The sequence below is a fragment of the Delphinus delphis genome, chromosome 20 (assembly GCF_949987515.2).
Source record: "Delphinus delphis chromosome 20, mDelDel1.2, whole genome shotgun sequence".
Classification (NCBI taxonomy): Eukaryota; Metazoa; Chordata; class Mammalia; order Artiodactyla; family Delphinidae; genus Delphinus; species Delphinus delphis.
The window spans coordinates 30,901,329-30,919,981 of NC_082702.1; the positions used below are offsets into that span (position 1 = coordinate 30,901,329).

At 45.8% G+C, this 18,653-nt stretch overlaps 1 protein-coding gene across 1 annotated transcript in view; it reads left to right on the plus strand.

Moving 5' to 3' along the window:
- AMFR (autocrine motility factor receptor) overlaps nucleotides 1-18,103 on the plus strand; it is a 40,840-nt gene extending 22,737 nt beyond the window's left edge. Inside the window, exons 9-14 of the mRNA XM_060000302.1 lie at nucleotides 3,613-3,803; nucleotides 5,614-5,717; nucleotides 11,535-11,669; nucleotides 13,356-13,439; nucleotides 16,650-16,834; nucleotides 17,607-18,103. Of these exons, the coding sequence (XP_059856285.1) occupies nucleotides 3,613-3,803; nucleotides 5,614-5,717; nucleotides 11,535-11,669; nucleotides 13,356-13,439; nucleotides 16,650-16,834; nucleotides 17,607-17,754 (847 nt within the window). The 3' untranslated portion in view covers nucleotides 17,755-18,103. The remainder of the gene's footprint in view (nucleotides 1-3,612; nucleotides 3,804-5,613; nucleotides 5,718-11,534; nucleotides 11,670-13,355; nucleotides 13,440-16,649; nucleotides 16,835-17,606) is intronic.
- The last annotated feature ends 550 nt before the right edge of the window (nucleotides 18,104-18,653 follow it).

Sequence of the window (18,653 nt, forward strand, 5' to 3'; positions counted from 1 at the left end):
GAGTTGTAAGAGAGTTCTTTATGTATTCTGGTTACTAAACCCTTATCAGATGTATGATTTGTGAATATTTTCTCCCATTCTATAAAGTCCTTTCACTTTTTTCTTGGTAATGTCCTCTGATGCACACGTTTTAAATTTTTAATGAAATCCGGTTTACCTATTCTTTCTTTGGTAAGTCATACTTTCAGTGTCCAATCTAAATCCATTGCCAAATCTGGGGTCATGATAGTTTTTTTCTAATAGTTTTATGGTGTTAGCTCTTACATTTAGGTCATTGATCCATTTTGAGTTAAATTTTGTACATGAAGTGCGGGTAAGGGTCCAACTTCATTATTTTGCTTGTGGCTGTGCAGTTGTCCCAGCACCATCTGTTGAAGAATCTCTTTTTTTCCCCATTGAATGGTCTTGGCATCCTTGACAAAATCATTTGGCCATAGACGTTTGAGTTTATTTCTGGACTCTCAATTCTGTTCCATTGGTCTATATGTCTATCTTTATTCCAGTACTATGCTGTTTTGATTACTGTAGCTTTGTAGTAAGTTGAAATTGGGAAATGGTGCATCTTCCAACTTTTTCTTTTTTTATATGTTTTGGTTATTTGGGGCTATTTGCAATTCTATATGAATTTGAGGAGCCACTTTTCCATTTTTGCAAAAAAGGCCATTGAAATTGAATAGGGATTGCATTGAAAGTGTAGATTACTTGGGGGGAAGATTGCTATCTTAACAATATTGTTTTCCAGTTCATGAACATGGGATTCCTTTCCTTTTATGTAGGTCTTCTTTAATTTCTTTCAGCAATCTTTTATAGTTTTTAGTGTCAAGTCTTTCATCTCCTTGGTTACATTTATTCCTAGGCATTTTATTCTTTTGGATACTATTGTACATGGAATTGTTTTCTTAATTTATATTTTGGATTGTTCCTTGCTGGTGTATAGAAACATAACTGATTTTTCATGTTGCTCTTTTTTTTTTTTTTTTTTTTTTTTTTGCGGTACGCAGGCCTCTCACTGTTGTGGCCTCTCCCGTTGCGGAGCACAGGCTCCGGACGCGCAGGCTCAGCGGCCATGGTTCACGGGCCCAGCCGCTCCGCGGCGCGTGGGATCTTCCCGGACCGGGGCACAAACCCATGTCCCCTGCATCAGCAGGCGGACTCTCAACCACTGCGCCACCAGGGAAGCCCCATGTTGCTCTTTTACTGTGCTGCTTTACTGAATTTGTTTATTAGTCTTATGGTAGTTTTTTTGTGTGTGTGTATTGTTTAGGGTTTGTGTTGCTTAGGAATTTGTCCGTTTTATCTGTATTATCTAATTTGTTGGAGTACAATTATTTCTAGTATTCTGTTTTAATCCTTTAAATTTCTGTAAGGTTGGTAGTAGTAGTCACACTTCCATTTCTGATTTTAGTTATTTATATCTTCTCTCTTAGTCTAGCTAAAATTTGTCAGTTTAGCTTTGATGTTTTCAAAGAACCAACTTTTGGTTTCATTGATTTGCTCTATTGTTTTTCTATTCTCTATTTCATTTATTGCTGCTTGAATCTTTATTATTTGCTTCCTTCTGCTGGCTTTGGGTTTTATTTGCTCTTTTTCTAGTTCCATAAGTTATAAAGTTAGGTTGTCGTTTTGAAATCTGTTTTCTTTTTAGGCGTTTTTAGCTATAAATTTGCCTCTGAGCATTGCTTTTGCTGTATCTCATAAGTTTTGGTATATTGTGCTTTTGCTTCTGTTTTCTTTTGTCTCAAAATATTTTCTAACTGCCCAAGTGATTTTCTCTTGACCTAGTGGTTGTTTAAGAGTTAGGATTTAATTTTTAAAACACTGTCTGCCTGGGGTTGAGTGAGCAAACAATTGTTAGGATCTCTTCTTGGTTTGCTTTACTTTATAGCTTTGGTTAATAGATTGGGGCAGGATTGTATGATAATAATCTATGACAGATTCATTTGCCATAAAGCTAAATGTCTAGATTTCAACAGATTATAGCTAGATAATTTGTTGCTGTAGGAGATGTCTTTGCAAGATTTCAGAGTCCAGTAAATACTTAATTACATTGAAGTGTCATACTTAGAGAAGAAAGAATCCTTCAATAGAATATTATAGTTATATAGAAATACAACTGTTTTCTCTGAAGTTTGGTTTCTTTAGCTGTGGAAGTTTGGCTTTTTTTTTTTTCCCAAGGAAGGCAACTATATCTGACCAGTTGTACTCACTTGGAGTTTTTAGGCTATTGTACATAATGTGGGAGGTTTTTGCAGAGTATGAAGTAAAATTAGATTTGCTTATGAAAAGTGTGTCACAGGTAGCATTATTGGAAGGCAAAGATTTTACACATTTTGGTAGTCTCCCACAAGGCTGATTTTACTAGAGGTGTGATTTAAGGGTGTTCATTAAGGGGAAATGAACTTTAAAAAATATAATCATTTATTTGGCTAATAGTTACATGATCACAAACAGAAATTACAGGTACTTTATTGTTTCAAAATGTGATAGAGTTGAATGTACACATTCATTATTTTGGAACATTACTGTCATACATTGTTCCAGCAGAGAGAGAGTAAGAAGTAGCTTCATCTTGGCCTCTGGGAAAGTTTTGGTACTTAAGTACCATTTGGTTGCTAGAGACGCTGAGGATCATCACGTTTTAGTGAGGTTCTCCTGTGTAACCTTATGTGTGCACATGTTCCCAGATACTTAAAAAAAAAAAAAAAAGGCACAGAGGAAGTAAGCATTTTTATTCAGTGCCTTGTTGAACTCTTAGAAGAAAGATAATATATTATTATGGAACGGAAGGCCCCTTGAAATCTTAGGAGAAAGATAAGTATTATTATAAATTGGGAAGGGACCTTGGAGATCACTTCATCCAACCTTCTCATTTTTTTTTTTTTTAGTATACTTCCTTTAATGGGCAGTATTTATTGAGAGACTACCTTAAATAGGGCATTATCATCTCCTGAAAAAGGGCACAAGCAGCTTTTCAGCCTGGTTGGGAAAGCAGAATACAAATATAAGAGGGTTGAAGAAGTTGGGATTATGGACGTAAGGTTGTAGGTATGCTGGGTGAAGACAGAAGTAAGGCTCTGGGGGGGTGTGTTGCTTGATGAAGAATGGGTGGGAGGTCTTAGCAAATAAGAGGCAAGCTGGAAGGAGAGGAGCTTTAGTTGGAGAGTGAGATCTTTGAAGTCGTGATTTTGAAGAGAAGGCCAAGGTTAGTGGAGGCTAAAGTAGAGTGAGAGAACAGATCATTGGAAGAGAGGATTCAAAGACATGAGAGGCAACGGTGTTGGATGGTTCAGCCACATGGATCTTAAGTTAGTCAAATAGAGCTGGAGAGGAGGATGGTGAGCCAGGTGACGAAGTCTTACTGAAGAAGGGTCATGCCCAGGAGCTTGGTAGATGACCACGTATGTTAACAAATTAACGTTCAGAGCAGGATACACCAGAAGTACATTAGAGTGAAGCAGGGCAAAGAGGTAATGTCAGCAAGTGTTTCTCAACGTTTAAATCTTGCTAATGGTAAATAGAAAGTAAAATTGCAACTCATTGATACATTCAGAGTACTTCTGGTGAATTCTCACAAAATATGCTAAGGATATCTTATTTTGGACTTTTTGGTAGCTCCTGTCTTCGTTCCTGGCTAGAACAAGACACCTCCTGCCCAACATGCAGAATGTCTCTTAATATTGCCGACAATAATCGTGTCAGGGAAGAGCATCAAGGAGAGAATTTGGATGAGAATTTGGTTCCTGTAGCAGCAGCTGAAGGCAGACCTCGCTTAAACCAACACAATCACTTCTTCCACTTCGATGGTTAGTTGGTTTCAACCTCTAAAACCATCCGCCAGGGGTTTTCTCCCCTTAGGGGATGATGTTTTAATTATAACTTGCCCTGTATGGGCGAGTTCAATGTTATATTTCAGTTTTAATTGAAAATGTTCGGTAAGTATAGACAGCACCGAGGGGTTATTCTGTGCCAGGCATTTTGCTAGATTCTGTGTGAATTGGGGGGACGGGGGGTGCGAGGAGGTGAAAGTAGTTACAGTTGAATCAGTCGTGACCGCAAGGAGCATGCTGAATCAGCTTAGTAGTTAAACCGCTGCTAGTAATTTATTGAATCCGTGTGATACTTAAGCATATAATGAAGGGTCATTGAGCAGCCTTTCCAGTGGGTACCAGAAGGAGAATCAGAACTAGAACCCTGTTTCTTTGCCCATAAAATACGAATATTCCATCTTCCAGAATATTGAAAGGAGTTGTAATAAAAACCACACTTAAAATTCTAAGGTCATGGGCACCATGTCAGGGGCTGGTTGATCATCCTTTGATTCACATTACCTCAGGCTGTTGTCGATTTTCATTAATTCCAATACCATTAAATTCTGTGGGTTCATATTTCCTACTCTGAAGTAGGTATCCCTGGACTATTTAAGAGGAGTGCTCTTCAGGTCTCTGATTTGAGTTTCTGAGGGTAGAGCATGGTGGGAGTGGCAACACATTGAAATCCCTGATAGGAAGGACCGAAGGAGTATAGTGGAGTCTCTGAGAGGAGGGGATGATGGCTGCTTGGCTGGCTGGGCAGGGATGCTGGGCAGGTGTAGAGGGGCTGCTTTGTGGCTTTGTGGCTGCTAATTACGGCCTCTACCACGTAAGACTTCTGAAATAGACTAGCAGATCTTGGACATGGTTATGTAAGCTATTATTTTATGAATTATTACTGAAAACTTAGTCAAAATAGATAAAGGTAACTTTATTTCTCCCTAGTAAGTACATGAACTAAGTACCCAGCTTTTTATTGGGTACAGTCTATCCAGGCAAGATCTTTGGGGTGGCCATTGAACTTGTTTTACATTCCAGGCCTCAGTGCTTCTTTGTGAAGGAAAGGGAAATCCTCCTTAAATGTGTGCTTGATAATGGAGTTGTTTACTGCTGACACCTGGTGGTGGTATATCTTAGGATCCCCTTTCCTTAGTGAAATGACAGAAGCAGCAGACTTCTTGGTACCATTAGTCCGCAAACCTATGTTATAGAACTCTTTGAAAAGAATTTCGAATCAGAAAACTAAAGTCTTTAAATCAGATTATTAAGTAAAAAATACTTAATGAAAATGATGTCTCCAAACGCGTAGTATTTGTGTGTAGCGTGAAAGAGAGGGGCAAATTCTCATCTACTGTAGCAGCTTTAGAGCCCTGAAAACCTTCCTTATAGTGTAGCCTGAGAGAGGGATTGAGTTCGTGTGGATCCAGGGCCACTGGAAAGTAGGAAAGCCCCCTGGTGAAGTGTTCTGGAACCTGACTGTCTGGCTTCAAGTCCTGGTCACCATAATTAAATGCTTTGATCTTGGGCAAGTTACCTCAGTTCCGAGTGCCTTGGGGAACCAACAAGAGCACTAGAGTCAAATCTCTGAGAAGAGTAAAATGGGAATAATAATAATAATAATAAACCCATGTGGGGTTTTAGTGGGGATTGAATGAGCTAATCCATATGGGACAGTTGGTCAAAAGGCCTGGTGTAAAGTAAGCCCTCAGTGAGTACCGGCTGGTACCATAGAGTGGCCGACTGCAGAGCAACTGACAGGGGAAAGAGGTCTCTAAGACTTGTGCTGGCTTCTTGTTTGTTTTAGGGTCCCGGATTGCGAGTTGGCTGCCAAGTTTTTCAGTCGAAGTGATGCACACCACCAACATTCTAGGAATTACTCAGGCAAGCAACTCCCAGCTTAATGCAATGGTAAGGACCGCTCACTGCTTTGAAAAGGTGATTAATAATCGGGAGGGAAGGAAAAGCTGGAGAACGTGTGCAGTGTGCATGACTCAGTTGGTCTCACTCTGCTCTGGCAGAACGGTGGGATTTAAAAAAAAATGCGGCAGGATTTTCAGGAGCATCTTATTCACTGGGATGACTTCAATCCCTGTGCTTTAAAATTTGAAACTGGTTTGGAAACCAACTTTCATTTTACTTGTGTGGCAGATAATCTAACCTTTTCTGAGCACTACTAAGTTCACTCTCATGATCTAGGCTAGTGTTGGGACACCTCTTGATTTTCACCAAAAAATATTTGGGGAGTTACTGGCTGGAGTGAATGATGTGACTTTTATTAAAAATTGTCGTAGGCCTACTGAATGTGTTATTTTAACCCCCTCTCCCTGCTTCCCAAAGTAAATAAATGAGTATACCTTCACATACACACTTATACATACATACATGCCTGTGGATATACATATATAAATATAAATATATACACACACACCCCTTGAGATATTCAAGCATGCTCTTGGTTCAGGGATATTGTCCACATACTTCAAGATTCTTCGTATTTTTCTAAAGCTTTGTCATATGGTGTATATTTTTATTTTACAGTGTTGGAGAAACATGGTTCACCGTTTTTGAAATGTAGTGTTCATTGTGATGATAAATGCAGGGGTCTTAAAAATGCAACCTGTGTTAGTCCAACAAACGTGTACTGAAAGCCTGTTCCCAAGACGGGCACTGTGCAGTGTCAACAAATTGCGTAGCACCTGTAGTGTCAACAAGGTGGACAGGAGCCCTTCTCTTAAGAAGTGTGAATTCTACATGGGGTGGGGGGGGGGAGGCTGATTATAAACACCAACAGATAAGATCGTTGCGGATGGGGATGAGGACTCTGCAGGCAGTAGGGCAGGTGATGTGGTGGAGGGGTGGGTAAAGGCTGTTCCAGAGGAGACATTCAGAGAAGTCTCAAGAGGTCATATTTAAGCTGAGACATGAAGGCTGAGAAGAGAAGGAGGCAGATCGGGGGAAAGAGGCAGTGGAAACAGTAGGTACAAAGGCCATGAGGTGAGAATGTTCTGAAAACAGAGAGGTGATTGTGGTTGGAGCCTGCGAGTCGGAACCAAGATTGTGACATAAATTGAGGTTGCAGGGCCCGGTCATGCAGGGATTTGTAGGCTACAGTCCAGTTTAGATACTGTAATGAAAGTATGAGAAGACCATTCAGGGCTTTTTTTTCCCTCCCCCAGGGGACTGACAGGACAGTTAATAGAGAATAATTTACTTCTGAGAGAATGAATTTTAGAGGGGCAAAAATGGAACCAGTGAGACCAGTTAGGAGACTGTTGCAGTAGTTCAGGCAAAAAAAAAGATGGTGGCTTGGACCAGGGCATTGGAAATAAAGATGAAAAGAAGTGGCGGATTTCAGATGCCTTTCGAAGATGAACTGATGGACTTGACAGTGCTTTGATTTGGATGTGGGGTAGTGGGGTGAGGGGAGTGCTGGTTTTCAGTCAGGCAGATGAGCAGTGGTATCATGTATGAGATGGGCAGGACGGGAGGAGGAACAGATGAAGGACAGGGACTCAGCCTTCTGTTTGGCTGGGGAAGTTGGGGTGTCTATGAGACATCCAAGTAGAGATGTCATGTAGACAGTTCTGGACCTCAGCAAAGAGATCCAGCTGGAGAGAGACATTTGGGAGCTTTAGTCTGTAGGGGACTGGATCTCTTCGAGGGAAAGAAGGTAGCTCAGAAGGAGAAGAGGGCTCAGGACTGAGGTCTGGCTGAATGGGAGGAGCCATGGCAGCGATTGAGAAGGAGGGAAACCAGGAGAAGCGTCAAGTCAGCCATGTGGGAATTCTTAGAAGATGAGGTCAGAGAAGTGCATGTTGGGTTTGGCAGAGTGGAGGTGGTTAATCAGCTGGAGAGGAGCAAGAAGTTTCCATTGCTCGAGGTGCTGAGTACTAGATTGTTGGATTGGAAAATGAGTGGGAGCTGAAGACACCCAGTAGCTGGCAGTGTGTTATAAGAGGGAGTGGAGAAGTAAGGAGGTGGCTTGGTAGGGGTGTGCCGTCAGAGGAATTTGTTAACATGTTTTTTTAAAGATTTTTGGGCAGGCCATTTATCCACAAATTTCAAAACCTGTAGAGAGTATCCAGTGAAGTCTTTTCCTCCATCCGCCCAGACACCCTCCTCTCTTGCAATAACAACTTCAATTAGTTTCTTCTGTGTTGTGCTTTTCCAGAATGTTTACATACACATATAAGCAAATGCTAAGTATGTATTCTTTTTCTTTTCTCCACGGGTCTTCTTTTTTTCTATTCTTTAAAGTGTGATAAAATACACGTACCACAAAATTTATGATCTTAACCATTTTTAAGTGTACGGTTCAGTGGTATTAAGTATATTCATATTCTTGTGCAACTATCAGCCACAATCCATCTCCAGAACTCTTTTCATCTTGCAAAACTGAAGCCCTATATACCCAGTAAACAATAACTCCGCATCCCCTCCTCCCTAGCCCCTGGCAGCCACCATTCTCCTTTCTTTCTCTGTGGATTTGACTACTTTAGGTACCTCATATAAGCAGAATCATACGGTATTTATCTTTTTGTGACTGGCTTATTTTACTGAGCTTAATGTCCTCAGGGTTCAACTATGTTGTAGCATGTGTCAGAATTTCCTTCCTTCTTAAGGCTAGATAATATCCCATTGTATGTATAAACCACATTTTGCTTATCCGTTTATCTGTCGGTGGACACTTGGGTTGCTTCCATGTTTTAGCTATCGTGAGTAATGGCACTATGAACATGGGTGTACAAATATCTCTTGGAGACCCTGCTTTCAGTTCTTTTGAGTACCCAAGAGTCTTCTTAAAAAGATTCTAAAACATGCTTGGTGTGCGAATAGGAATGATCACTGGAGGGGGAGAGATTGATGGTACAGAACAAACAGAAAAGTTAACTGAAGGCAAAGACCTGAGGTGGAGGGTGGGCTTGGGAGCCGGAGCCGGGAGAGGAGCATTCTCACCTTTGTTGGGAGGCGGGATGGACGTAGCTACAGGCGTGTCGTTTTGAGATACGGTTTAAAAAGAAGGCATGGCTCATAATAACCATTTAGGTAGAAGCAGCCTAAGTGTCCATCAGAGATGAATAATTATGAAAATGCTCTGTCCACACAGTGGAATATTATTCAGCCTGAAAAAGAAGAACTTTGAGGATACTATGCTAAGTGAAATAAGCTAGTCACAAAAAGACAAATACTGTGTGATTCCACTTACATGGGCCATCTAAATTACTCAGACTCTTAGAAAGCAGAATGGTGGTTGCCAGGGGCTGGGGGAGGGGGAGGGGGAGTGGGGGTGGTCGCTGTTCAGTGGGTGTAGAGTTTCGGTTTTGCAAGATGAAAGCGTTCTGGAGACCTGTTGCACAGCAGTGTGTGTATAGTTAACATTGCTCTACACTTAAAAATGGTTAAGATGGGCAATTTTATGTTATATGATTTTGACCATTAAAAAAAAAAAAGACCTGGCTTCCCGCGGGCTTCTGCTTCCTCAGTGAAGCACTCAGCCAGGTCATCAGCAGAGAGTGAGAGTGACGTTGTGAGGGCGGATGGACTGGGAGTGCACAGCCCTGTGTGGCCGGCGACTGGCTCAGGTCAGGCTCTGCGTCGGTACTTCAGGGTCGGGCAGCTGTTGAAGCTCTTCAGGTGGATCACCTCACCTGCCCCCTTAAAAAAATCAGAATTCATGGACATGTAACCCTCCCAGGAATGAGAATTGCCTTCTTGGAGTTGGTGTGTTTAGAATTCTCAGGCAGGCCCTGGTGTTCTTCCTCCTGTTGCATGGTGGATTGGGATAGCCTATTTTTAGCACAACTAATTTACTGTCACAATACTTTTTTTTTTTTTTTTTTGCTGTACGCGGGCCTCTCACTGTTGTGGCCTCTCCCATTGCAGAGCACAGGCTCCGGACGCGCAGGCTCAGCGGCCATGGCTCACGGGCCCAGCCGCTGCGCGGCACGTGGGATCCTCCCAGACCGGGGCACGAACCCATGTCCCCTGCATCAGCAGGCAGACTCCCAACCACTGCGCCACCAGGGAAGCCCTGTCACAATACATTTTTTATAAAAGTCTAATATATAACTTGCTGGATTTTCAGGAAGAAAAGCTTTGGCCCAGTGAACTGAATCTTGGACTTATTTTATTTGGGAAATGAGAGGGGACCTTTTTAAGAAGAGAGGAGAATGTTATCTGATTATTGAGGTTGTTTTGGACTCTTGCCCAGTTAGCTTTGACTTGACCTGGGTTTTTAAAAATGATCAACTCACCTTCATAGAAACAAAGAGGGGATCCCAGGTCCATGGAGCTCCGGGTCCTTCTGTCCTACACACTTGTCTTGTCCTCCCTGCCCCAACGATGACCCAAAGCGAAGCTTTGCACAGGTTTCACCCCGGTCTTTTCTCTCTAGGCCTGACACTGGGACACGTTCCTCTTTTTCTACATGACAACATATTCCTTGGGAGCCACTATCCCAACAGTAGACTTTATTGTGCCCCCAAAGGAATTATATGTTTCCTTGTCATTTTTTCTTTTGATCATTGGGACTTTTCCACAAATAAAACCTTGAACATAAGCATTTGCAAAATAAATATACACGTATGAGAAAAAAGTCTGGAGCTGCTCGGATGAACGTACCGGTGGTGGTGCGCCGAGATCTCTGCCTGTTCCCCTCTGTACACGCACCCACCGTAGAGCCCTGATGGCCTCCGAGACGTTTCTAGAGTACAGTTTGAAAACTGCAGCTCCAGAGCAACATTAGCAATTACATTTATTTTTTTATTTTTTTACTTTTATTTATTTATTTAATTTATTTGGCTGCATCGGGTCTTAGTTGCAGCATGCAGGATCTTCGCTGCGGCGCATGGCCTTCTCTAGTTGTGGCGTGTGGGCTGCAGAGCGCACCGGCTCAGTAGCTGCAGCATGCAGGCTCTCTGGTTGTGGCACGACTAGGGATCGAACCTGCGTCCCCTGCATTGGAAGGCAGATTCTTAACCACTGGATCACCAGGGAAGTCCTAGCAATTACATTTTTTGTAGTCTTTTTTTTTTTTTTACGTTGAAGTAAAATTTATATACAATAAATTCACCTTTTTTAGTTTCCATCTCTGAGTTTTGTCAAACTCATTCAGTCATGTGACCACCACAATAATCAAAATATAGGACAGTTCCTTTCCGCCTCCCCCCAGATTCCATTATGCCCCTTTGTAATCACTTCCTCTCCCACCCCCAGCCTGTAGCACCCACTTATCAGTTTTCTGTCTCTGTAATTTTGCTTATTCTAGAATGTCATATAAATGGAATCATAGGGTACATAGCCTTTTGAGTTGAGCTTCTTTCACTTAATGCATTTGAATTTCACCCATGTAGTGTGTATCAGAAGTTTGTTCCTTTTAGGAATTAAATCTTTAAGCAGAACACGTTTATATACCTGAATTTTACTGAGCTTTAAAATGAATGCTTTTTAAAACTGGAATATTCTAGTTCAGCCTGTCTCAGGCTTCAGTGGATTTCAGGGCTTTTTTATTTGAAGTTGATGTTGTCCCCAAGTTTTCTGTTTGGCATTCTGGAAAAATACTAAAAAAACCTGCAGTTTGACGGTGATCTGTGGCATAGAGGTGGCCCCTTACTTGTGTTTTCAAGGCAGGTCACCAGGTTCAGTGCCCAGAGGCTGCCTTACCCCATGACCTCAGTGAGTAACTGTTGAGAGTGAACATTTCATGGCTTCTTTGTATTCCTATAGGCTCATCAGATTCAAGAGATGTTTCCCCAGGTTCCATACCACCTAGTACTGCAGGACCTCCAGCTGACACGCTCAGTCGAAATAACAACAGACAACATTTTAGAAGGACGGATTCAAGTACCTTTTCCCACACAGGTAAACTGAGGTTTCAGACGTGACAAATGAATTCTGTCCTCACAAAGGTTTTATCTTCTAGATTAACGTTCTAGTTACTTAACAGCTGAATATCATTTATGATTTGATGAAGGGTTTCTGTGAATTCCCTAACTTTCCAGATTATGACTGAGAACAGACCCATCCAAGAGGCTTGGATTAAGACAAGGACAAAACTATTTGCCTAATTTTTTGTGCAGATATACACCCCAAACCAGCCTGCCCTTGCCAGTCCAGGAGGTCCTAGCATCGGTTCCTTTCGGAAAAGGATTGGCAGTCTTTCCCTATAAAGAACAGATTGAAATATTTTAGGCCCTGCAAGCCATGCATATCTGTTGTAACTTCTCAATTCCTGCAGTAGCACTGAAGGAGCCATGGACAATATGTAAATGAATGTGCATGACTGTGTTCCAGTAAAACTTTGTTTACAAAAACTGTTGGAGTGCTTGGCCCACAGGCTCTAGTTTGCTAACCCCGGCTATAGGAGGTATCGCCCTCTGTCCCTGGCTTTGCACATTGGTGTGGCTTTCCATTGGGTATAATTCCTATCTGTGAGGCTTATATTTTTGACTTTTTTTTTTTTTTTTTAAAGATCCTATTTCCTGGCCCATCATGTAACCTCTTCGATGGGTACAAAAGTATTGACATTTTAAAGAAAGCTTTCTGGCAGGACTAAAGGATATATGTGATTAGGGAATCATATACCAAGAAATTACTCAACTTAGGTATGCAAAAACATGGAAATCTGTTAATAAAATCTTCAAGCGTGAGAATCTTGGAAGAGGGAATGAGCCTCAACTTGGGAGTCAAAGGGGCTGAGGTATTAGAGGTGGCTCAGTGGTCCTTACCTGTTTGACCTGGCTGTGACTTTGGGTTTCCCCAGGAGCAGACCCTGAGACAGGGATCCAGTTGCCAGTAGTTAATTTGGGAGGTGTTCCAGGAGACATGGGAAGTATTCCAGGAAACACAGGCAGCAGGTGGGGCTGTAAAGTGGATAAAGCGTTTGTTATCCAGCAGTTACCATCGTGGGCAGCTAGAGCTTGAGCCCACTGGAGGCCTCTGGGGTCCAGTGTAGAATGCATTGTTCCTCCTGAGCGGGGAGGAGCTGGGGTGCTTATACACCAGTTCCCATCAGTTGTTGGTTGAGGGCTGCCTCCAGCGGGGGCCAGGTTCTTTCACACAGCCAGAGTGTGTCCTTGGGTGATGCAATACAGAAACTGGGCAGCCAGCATGCAGCGGGCAGACCTTCAGGGACAGGCGCAGGGCCCCGAGGTGTCTGCAGCGTGGGCCGGGATCTCAGCCTGGACGAAAGTGAGAACAGCAGTACCTAGTTCACAGGATGTTAAGGAGATGAATGCGATGATGGTGTCAGTGCTTTTCCAAAGTGTCCTGTCGGTGTTAACTGCTGTTGTCGTTTTGTTATTGTTGTGCAGTTACTGTTACTGAAAAGGAAATTAAACGTGGGCCCACTGATGACTCTCAGATTTAGGCCTCAGGCTCCTTTGCTGTGTCTTTAAGCTCAGTAGCACTCTCATGTCTTCGATGCTGTGGGATTTGCTGAACTCAGACGGTTGGGGTCGTAGCTCCCCCATGCTCCAGGTCCCCCCCGTACCCGTTCGCCGAGCTCAGAACGGCTCTGCACCGTCGGTGCTGCTGTCTCTCTTTCAGCGGTCAGAGAGCATTAGGCCTGCATTGAACGGTCCTATGGAGAGGCCAAACGGCGAGCAGGAGGACGGAGAAGCTTCCACCCAGGTAAGGCCTGCATACTAGAGAGAGCGCGTCCGGGATGGGGAGCAGCGGGGGACCTGGCGGGGGTCTGCACCCTGCCTCTGACGTTTGTACGGCTGAGGGCGAGAGTAGGGAGGAGGCCGTATGCCAGCGTCGTCTCAGTGTCCAAGGGTAACAGACCTTGCTGTGCCTGGGTGTGGCCTGCAGCCCCCTCCCTGGGGACTGGTCTCAGGACCTGGAGGAGAAAAGGGTCATGCTCTGCCGGGCTGGCCCTGCCGCTGTGGACTTGAGTGGCGGCGCTAGGCAGGGCGGCGTGAGGCTGGGCCCAGGACCCGGGGTGACTGCGCTGGGCTCCGCTCTCTAGGGCCGAAATCCTCAGCTTATTCTCCCCCCACGCCTCGCTTGTCCACCTCAGCATTTGCAGGGACTTCATGCATTTCACAAAAACGAGACCCCTGGGGTGGGGGGAAGTGTGGTTCTCCTGGGAACCAGGTTTGCCTAGATAGCCACGCTGGGTGACCCGGGGTAGCTGCGTGCACCCGGAGGAAGCTCCCGGGTCTGGCTTCCAGGGCAGAGGTGCCTCAGCCCCACCCCATGCTCTGCCCCACGCAGCCTGGGGTTCCGGTTCGTGTCCCTTTTCTGGAATTCCCATTTGCTTATTCAATTACCGTGCTTTGCAGTTTTCTTAAGAGACTGAAGAAGCCCCAGGCAGCCCTATTTTTGTGTTTCCTTGTTGGTGTGACACGTGGGGCTTCCCACACAGGAGCTGGGGCCTGAGGATGGCGCCGCCGTCTCTGCCAGCGTTGGTCAGGGCTCTGCTGGAAGCAGCTGCTTTCACTGACGAGTGACATGCAGGCTGCTTTCACCTCACGTGCCTTTCCCTGCAAATAGGAAACAGTAAAAACTCCTAAGAATTCTTCAGATCTGTTGCTGAGTTAAAATTTTCGTATCCAAATCTGTAATTGGGTCGTGCAGCATTTGTAAAATGGCATCTGGCTTCTGAAGAAGGGGCTCATTGTGTTTCCAGTTTTCGTAGCTGGCTTAGCTCAGATTTGGATACTAGGCTGGCTTGGGGGCCTTTTGGGTACAGCACGTTCGATTTCTGTCTTGATTCCCCATCTCTATTTTTAGAGTGAGCATGAAGGTTTCTGAATTTTTTTTAACATAGTGGAAGGAAAGCACTTGCTTCACAAAGAAGCTTGCTATATAACACTTTTGGCCGTTCTCAGGAAATAAAAAGTTCTTGGATAACAGTTAATAAACAGTTTATCCCAGTCATCAGATCAGATCTGCCCGTTGCTTAATTCGGGGTCTCCCCTCTGCCCAAGCTCAGGCCTACATGAATCAGGCTTTGAGGGTGGCCTTCCATTCCCTTCCTTCCACCTCCACCTCCACCTCCACTCACCAGCTCTTCTTTCTAACTTCCTCTAGGGTCGGACTCAGGGTTAAGATGGGCCATGTGACCCCAGCGTGTGTGTGTGTGTGTGTGTGTGTGTGTGTGTGTGTGTGTGTGTGTGTGTGCATGTGCACAGCTGTATATATATGTGTTACAGCTGTTATTGTAGAGCTCTCCCTGTCCTGTCTAGTGCCAGAAGCCTCAACTATACTTAGTTTGAGCTTGGGCTGGCTTTTTATGACCACCCCTTCCTTCATGAGGCTCCCTTCACCCCTCCCAGTGGTCCTCTTGGGCAAAGTCAATTTCAACAGCCTCAGGCTGGTTCTCCCGCAGGACCTATGTCCCCTCCCCCAGGACACACACAGCAGTGCCTTACAGTCAGTGGAAGTTGAACTGGCTCCCAGCGAAGCGTTTTTAAAATCTGCTACAAGCCAGTTTCTTTCTCTTAGATTTCTCAGGTGTGTGTTAGTCACCACCAGTCTGTGTGTCCCCCAAACTCTAGGGCACATGAGTCAGGCCACATGGTTCTCTTTTTTTAAATTATTATTATTTTTTAAATTTTTTGGCTATTGGGTGTTCATTGCTGAGCGCGGGCGTTCTCTAGTTGCGGCGAGTGGAGGCTACTCTTCGTTGTGGTGCACGGGTTTCTCATTGCGGTGGCTTCTCGTTGCGGAGCATGGGCTCTAGGCACGCAGGCTTCAGTAGTTGTGGCGCGCAGGCTCAGTAGTTGTGGTGCACGGGCTTAGTTGTTCTGTGACATGTGGGATCTTAGTTCCCAGACCAGGACTCGAATCCATGTCCCCTGCATTGGCAGGCGGATTCTTAACCACTGCGCCACCAGGAAAGTCCCCACATGGTTCTCTTGAAGTCCCTCACTCGCTTGCCTGAGGGCAAGGAGAGGTGGCGAGGGTGGGGAGAGAAAAGCGCACACACCAGGAACTCTTAAAAATAGCCTCTCAGCCTCTTCCTCCTCAGCTCTGCTGTCGCCTGGAGGTGGGTGCTGGACTGACGCTGGCCAGCCTGGGTCTGGGCCTGAGTCTGGGAACGTGAGCAGTAGATGGCCAGGCAGCTGCCTGAGCCTTTGGGGGCTCCTGGGCATCGTGTTGGCCTTCACAGCTGCAGCCAGGACAGAGACAGTCCCATTATTATATCCTGCTACGCGAGGAACCACATGATATTATATCGGTTTTAACAAAGATACTTAGAATTTACTTTTTTTTTTTTTGCGGTACGCGGGCCTCTCACTGTTGTGGCCTCTCCCGTTGCGGAGCACAGGCTCCGGAAGCGCAGGCTCAGCAGCCATGGTTCACGGGCCCAGCCGCTCCGCGGCATGTGGGATCCTCCCGGAGCGGGGCACGAACCTGCGTCCCCTGCATCGGCAGGTGGACTCTCAAACACTGCGCCACCAGGGAAGCCCAGAATTTACCATTTTTTATCTGCCTAACTGTTCTCAGAGTCAAGTGAGGGTATAAAATTAGTGCAGTATATGTGATAAGACTTGTTTAAATTTTAGAGCAATAAGTAGCATTGAACAGAAAATTCCCAGAATGCAAATAAGCAGTTAACTTTGTTATCTTCTGAGAGTACAGTTTCGAGGTGCTTCTGTTTTCATAATGGTAATCATTCACTTATTCCGTAATGTTGAACATGCCATGTGAGTCAGGTCCTGCCCTTCAGGAGCCCATGTCTGCCGTTACACATGTGCCCGCAGTTCCCTGCCGGGCAGCCCGCCTCCTTTGGGGTCCAGAAGAGCATTATTTGGGGCACCGGTCAGATGGGGAATCTGCCTGGCAGGGCAGCCCGTGCTCACGGTGGTCCCTTGCTTCCTGCGTGTCCAGACCGAGCGGGTGCCGCTGGACCTCAGTCCTCGGCTGGAGGAGGCACTGGACTTTGGCGAGCTGGAAGCGGAGCCCAGTGAAGGGGAGGACTTTGAGGCCCGGGGGAGCCGCTTCTCCAAGTCCGCTGACGAGAGACAGCGCATGCTGGTGCAGCGCAAGGATGACCTCCTGCAGCAGGCGCGGAGGTGAGTGGGTTCCACAGCCCCCGCCAGGCCTGAAGGCCCTTGTCATGGATGCCAACGCTGAAAACCTATCACCTGTCAGCTAAAACTTCAGGTTTCAAACCTCTGTTGAAAAACCTGAGGATCTGGTAATACTGGGCCCAGGTAGTAACCTCTGGCTGGTGCTGCTGGCGTCTCCTTGTGGACGCTCTCCGCCACACTTACACGGTTAGCACTTCTGTGCCAGTGTGTTCTAGACCCTTTATGTTAATTACTCTAATTCCCTTAACTCTAAGAGGGAGCATGGTAATTACACCCATTAGACAGACTTAAAGCTGAAGAAACTGAGGCCTAGAGAGGCTACCACTGGCCTGATGTCCAGCTCTTGAGTCCTCCGTCTTGGCCACTCTGCGTGCAGCCGGCCTCGAAGTGCCGACCCCCAGCCCCAGGTGGGAGCCGCCGGAGCGGGACTGTTCTGTCGCTGCGCAGGTGCTCGTTACTTAAACTCTCGGGGATGGGGCCGGTGTTCTGTTCCCGTGGGTGGGTTCCGTGCCCAGCACAGGCCTTGTGAGTGGGGACTTCGCACTGTGTGTGTAAGTGGAGCGGCCGCCTGATGCGGAGAACTTCTGCCCCTCTGTTCAGGGACAGGTGTCTTTTTCACGGGGTGGTGCTGAGTGACAGTTTCATGACGGTGCCGGGAAAGTGGGGGAATTAAAGAAGCACATTGTATGTTTCTCTGTGTGTGCATGTTCCAGAGCTTCCCTGATTCCTCATTCAAGTCCTTTGTTTTTTGTAGGCGTTTCTTGAACAGAAGTTCTGAAGATGACTCAGCCTCGGACAGCTGCCTCCCCTCGGAAGGCACGACCTCTGACCCCATGACCCTGCGTCGAAGGATGCTGGCTGCTGCCGCGGAGCGGAGACTTCAGAAGCAGCAGAGCTCCTAGCGCCTCCTCCCGAGCCGAAGAGGCCTGTCCGCAGCTCTGCCTGCTGAGTGAAGGAGTGGGCTCAACTGCATTGCGCTGTGTAAAGCACGTGGTCTTAATAGTGTGTGGACAGCTGACAGATTTAATCCTTTTTTGTAATACTTTCTATGTGACATTTCTCTTCCCTTTAGAAACACTGCACATTTTAACTCTAAGCATGATCTCTTGTGCGTTGACTGGACTTCGTAGGGGTGGGGGAGGATCAAGAGGAAGTGGGCAGCCAGAGACCCCGAAGGGGGCCACTTCCATGACGGCTTTATGCAGAAGTCATAACAAATGCTGGTGTCTTTAGCTCCAAATGTGGCAGGAAGTGGGCGTGGGGGGGTCGGGGGGGGGGGAATCGGTAGGCGCAGGGGGCGGGATCCATAAAAAGCGGTGTGGAGGTGTACAGCCTGAGCCTGACTCCACGCCACTGGGTAATTTATGTTGTCACACTGCTGTTCTTGGTGCGGAGGCATTCAGAATGTCACAGAGGCCAGACCTACGGGCTCCTGGACCCCTGGGCCGGCAGGGCATCTTGGAAGAACAGTGCTTGGTTTGATACCTGCAGCAGAGGGGAGGAAAGCCCAGGGACGTAGCGTGAGGAGGTGATCCATCGTGTCCCAGTACATCCGGGACTAGCTTTCTGAGCCCCCTATCCAAAGCTGGCTTTATTTCCGTTAATACTGGTGCTCCCGCATCTCACGAGTACACGCTGTGTCCTCTCCTCTCTGCATTTCATTATCCCCCCCACACCCCCAGACACGGGGAAAGGGTTGAGCAGCAAGCCTTGGTTCATGAACGTTTTAATTCCTTGTTAAAGTAAATTAGGCAATGCCAAAGGCTGTGGGTTTGGTCCTTGGAAAAAACGTGGGCCTTAA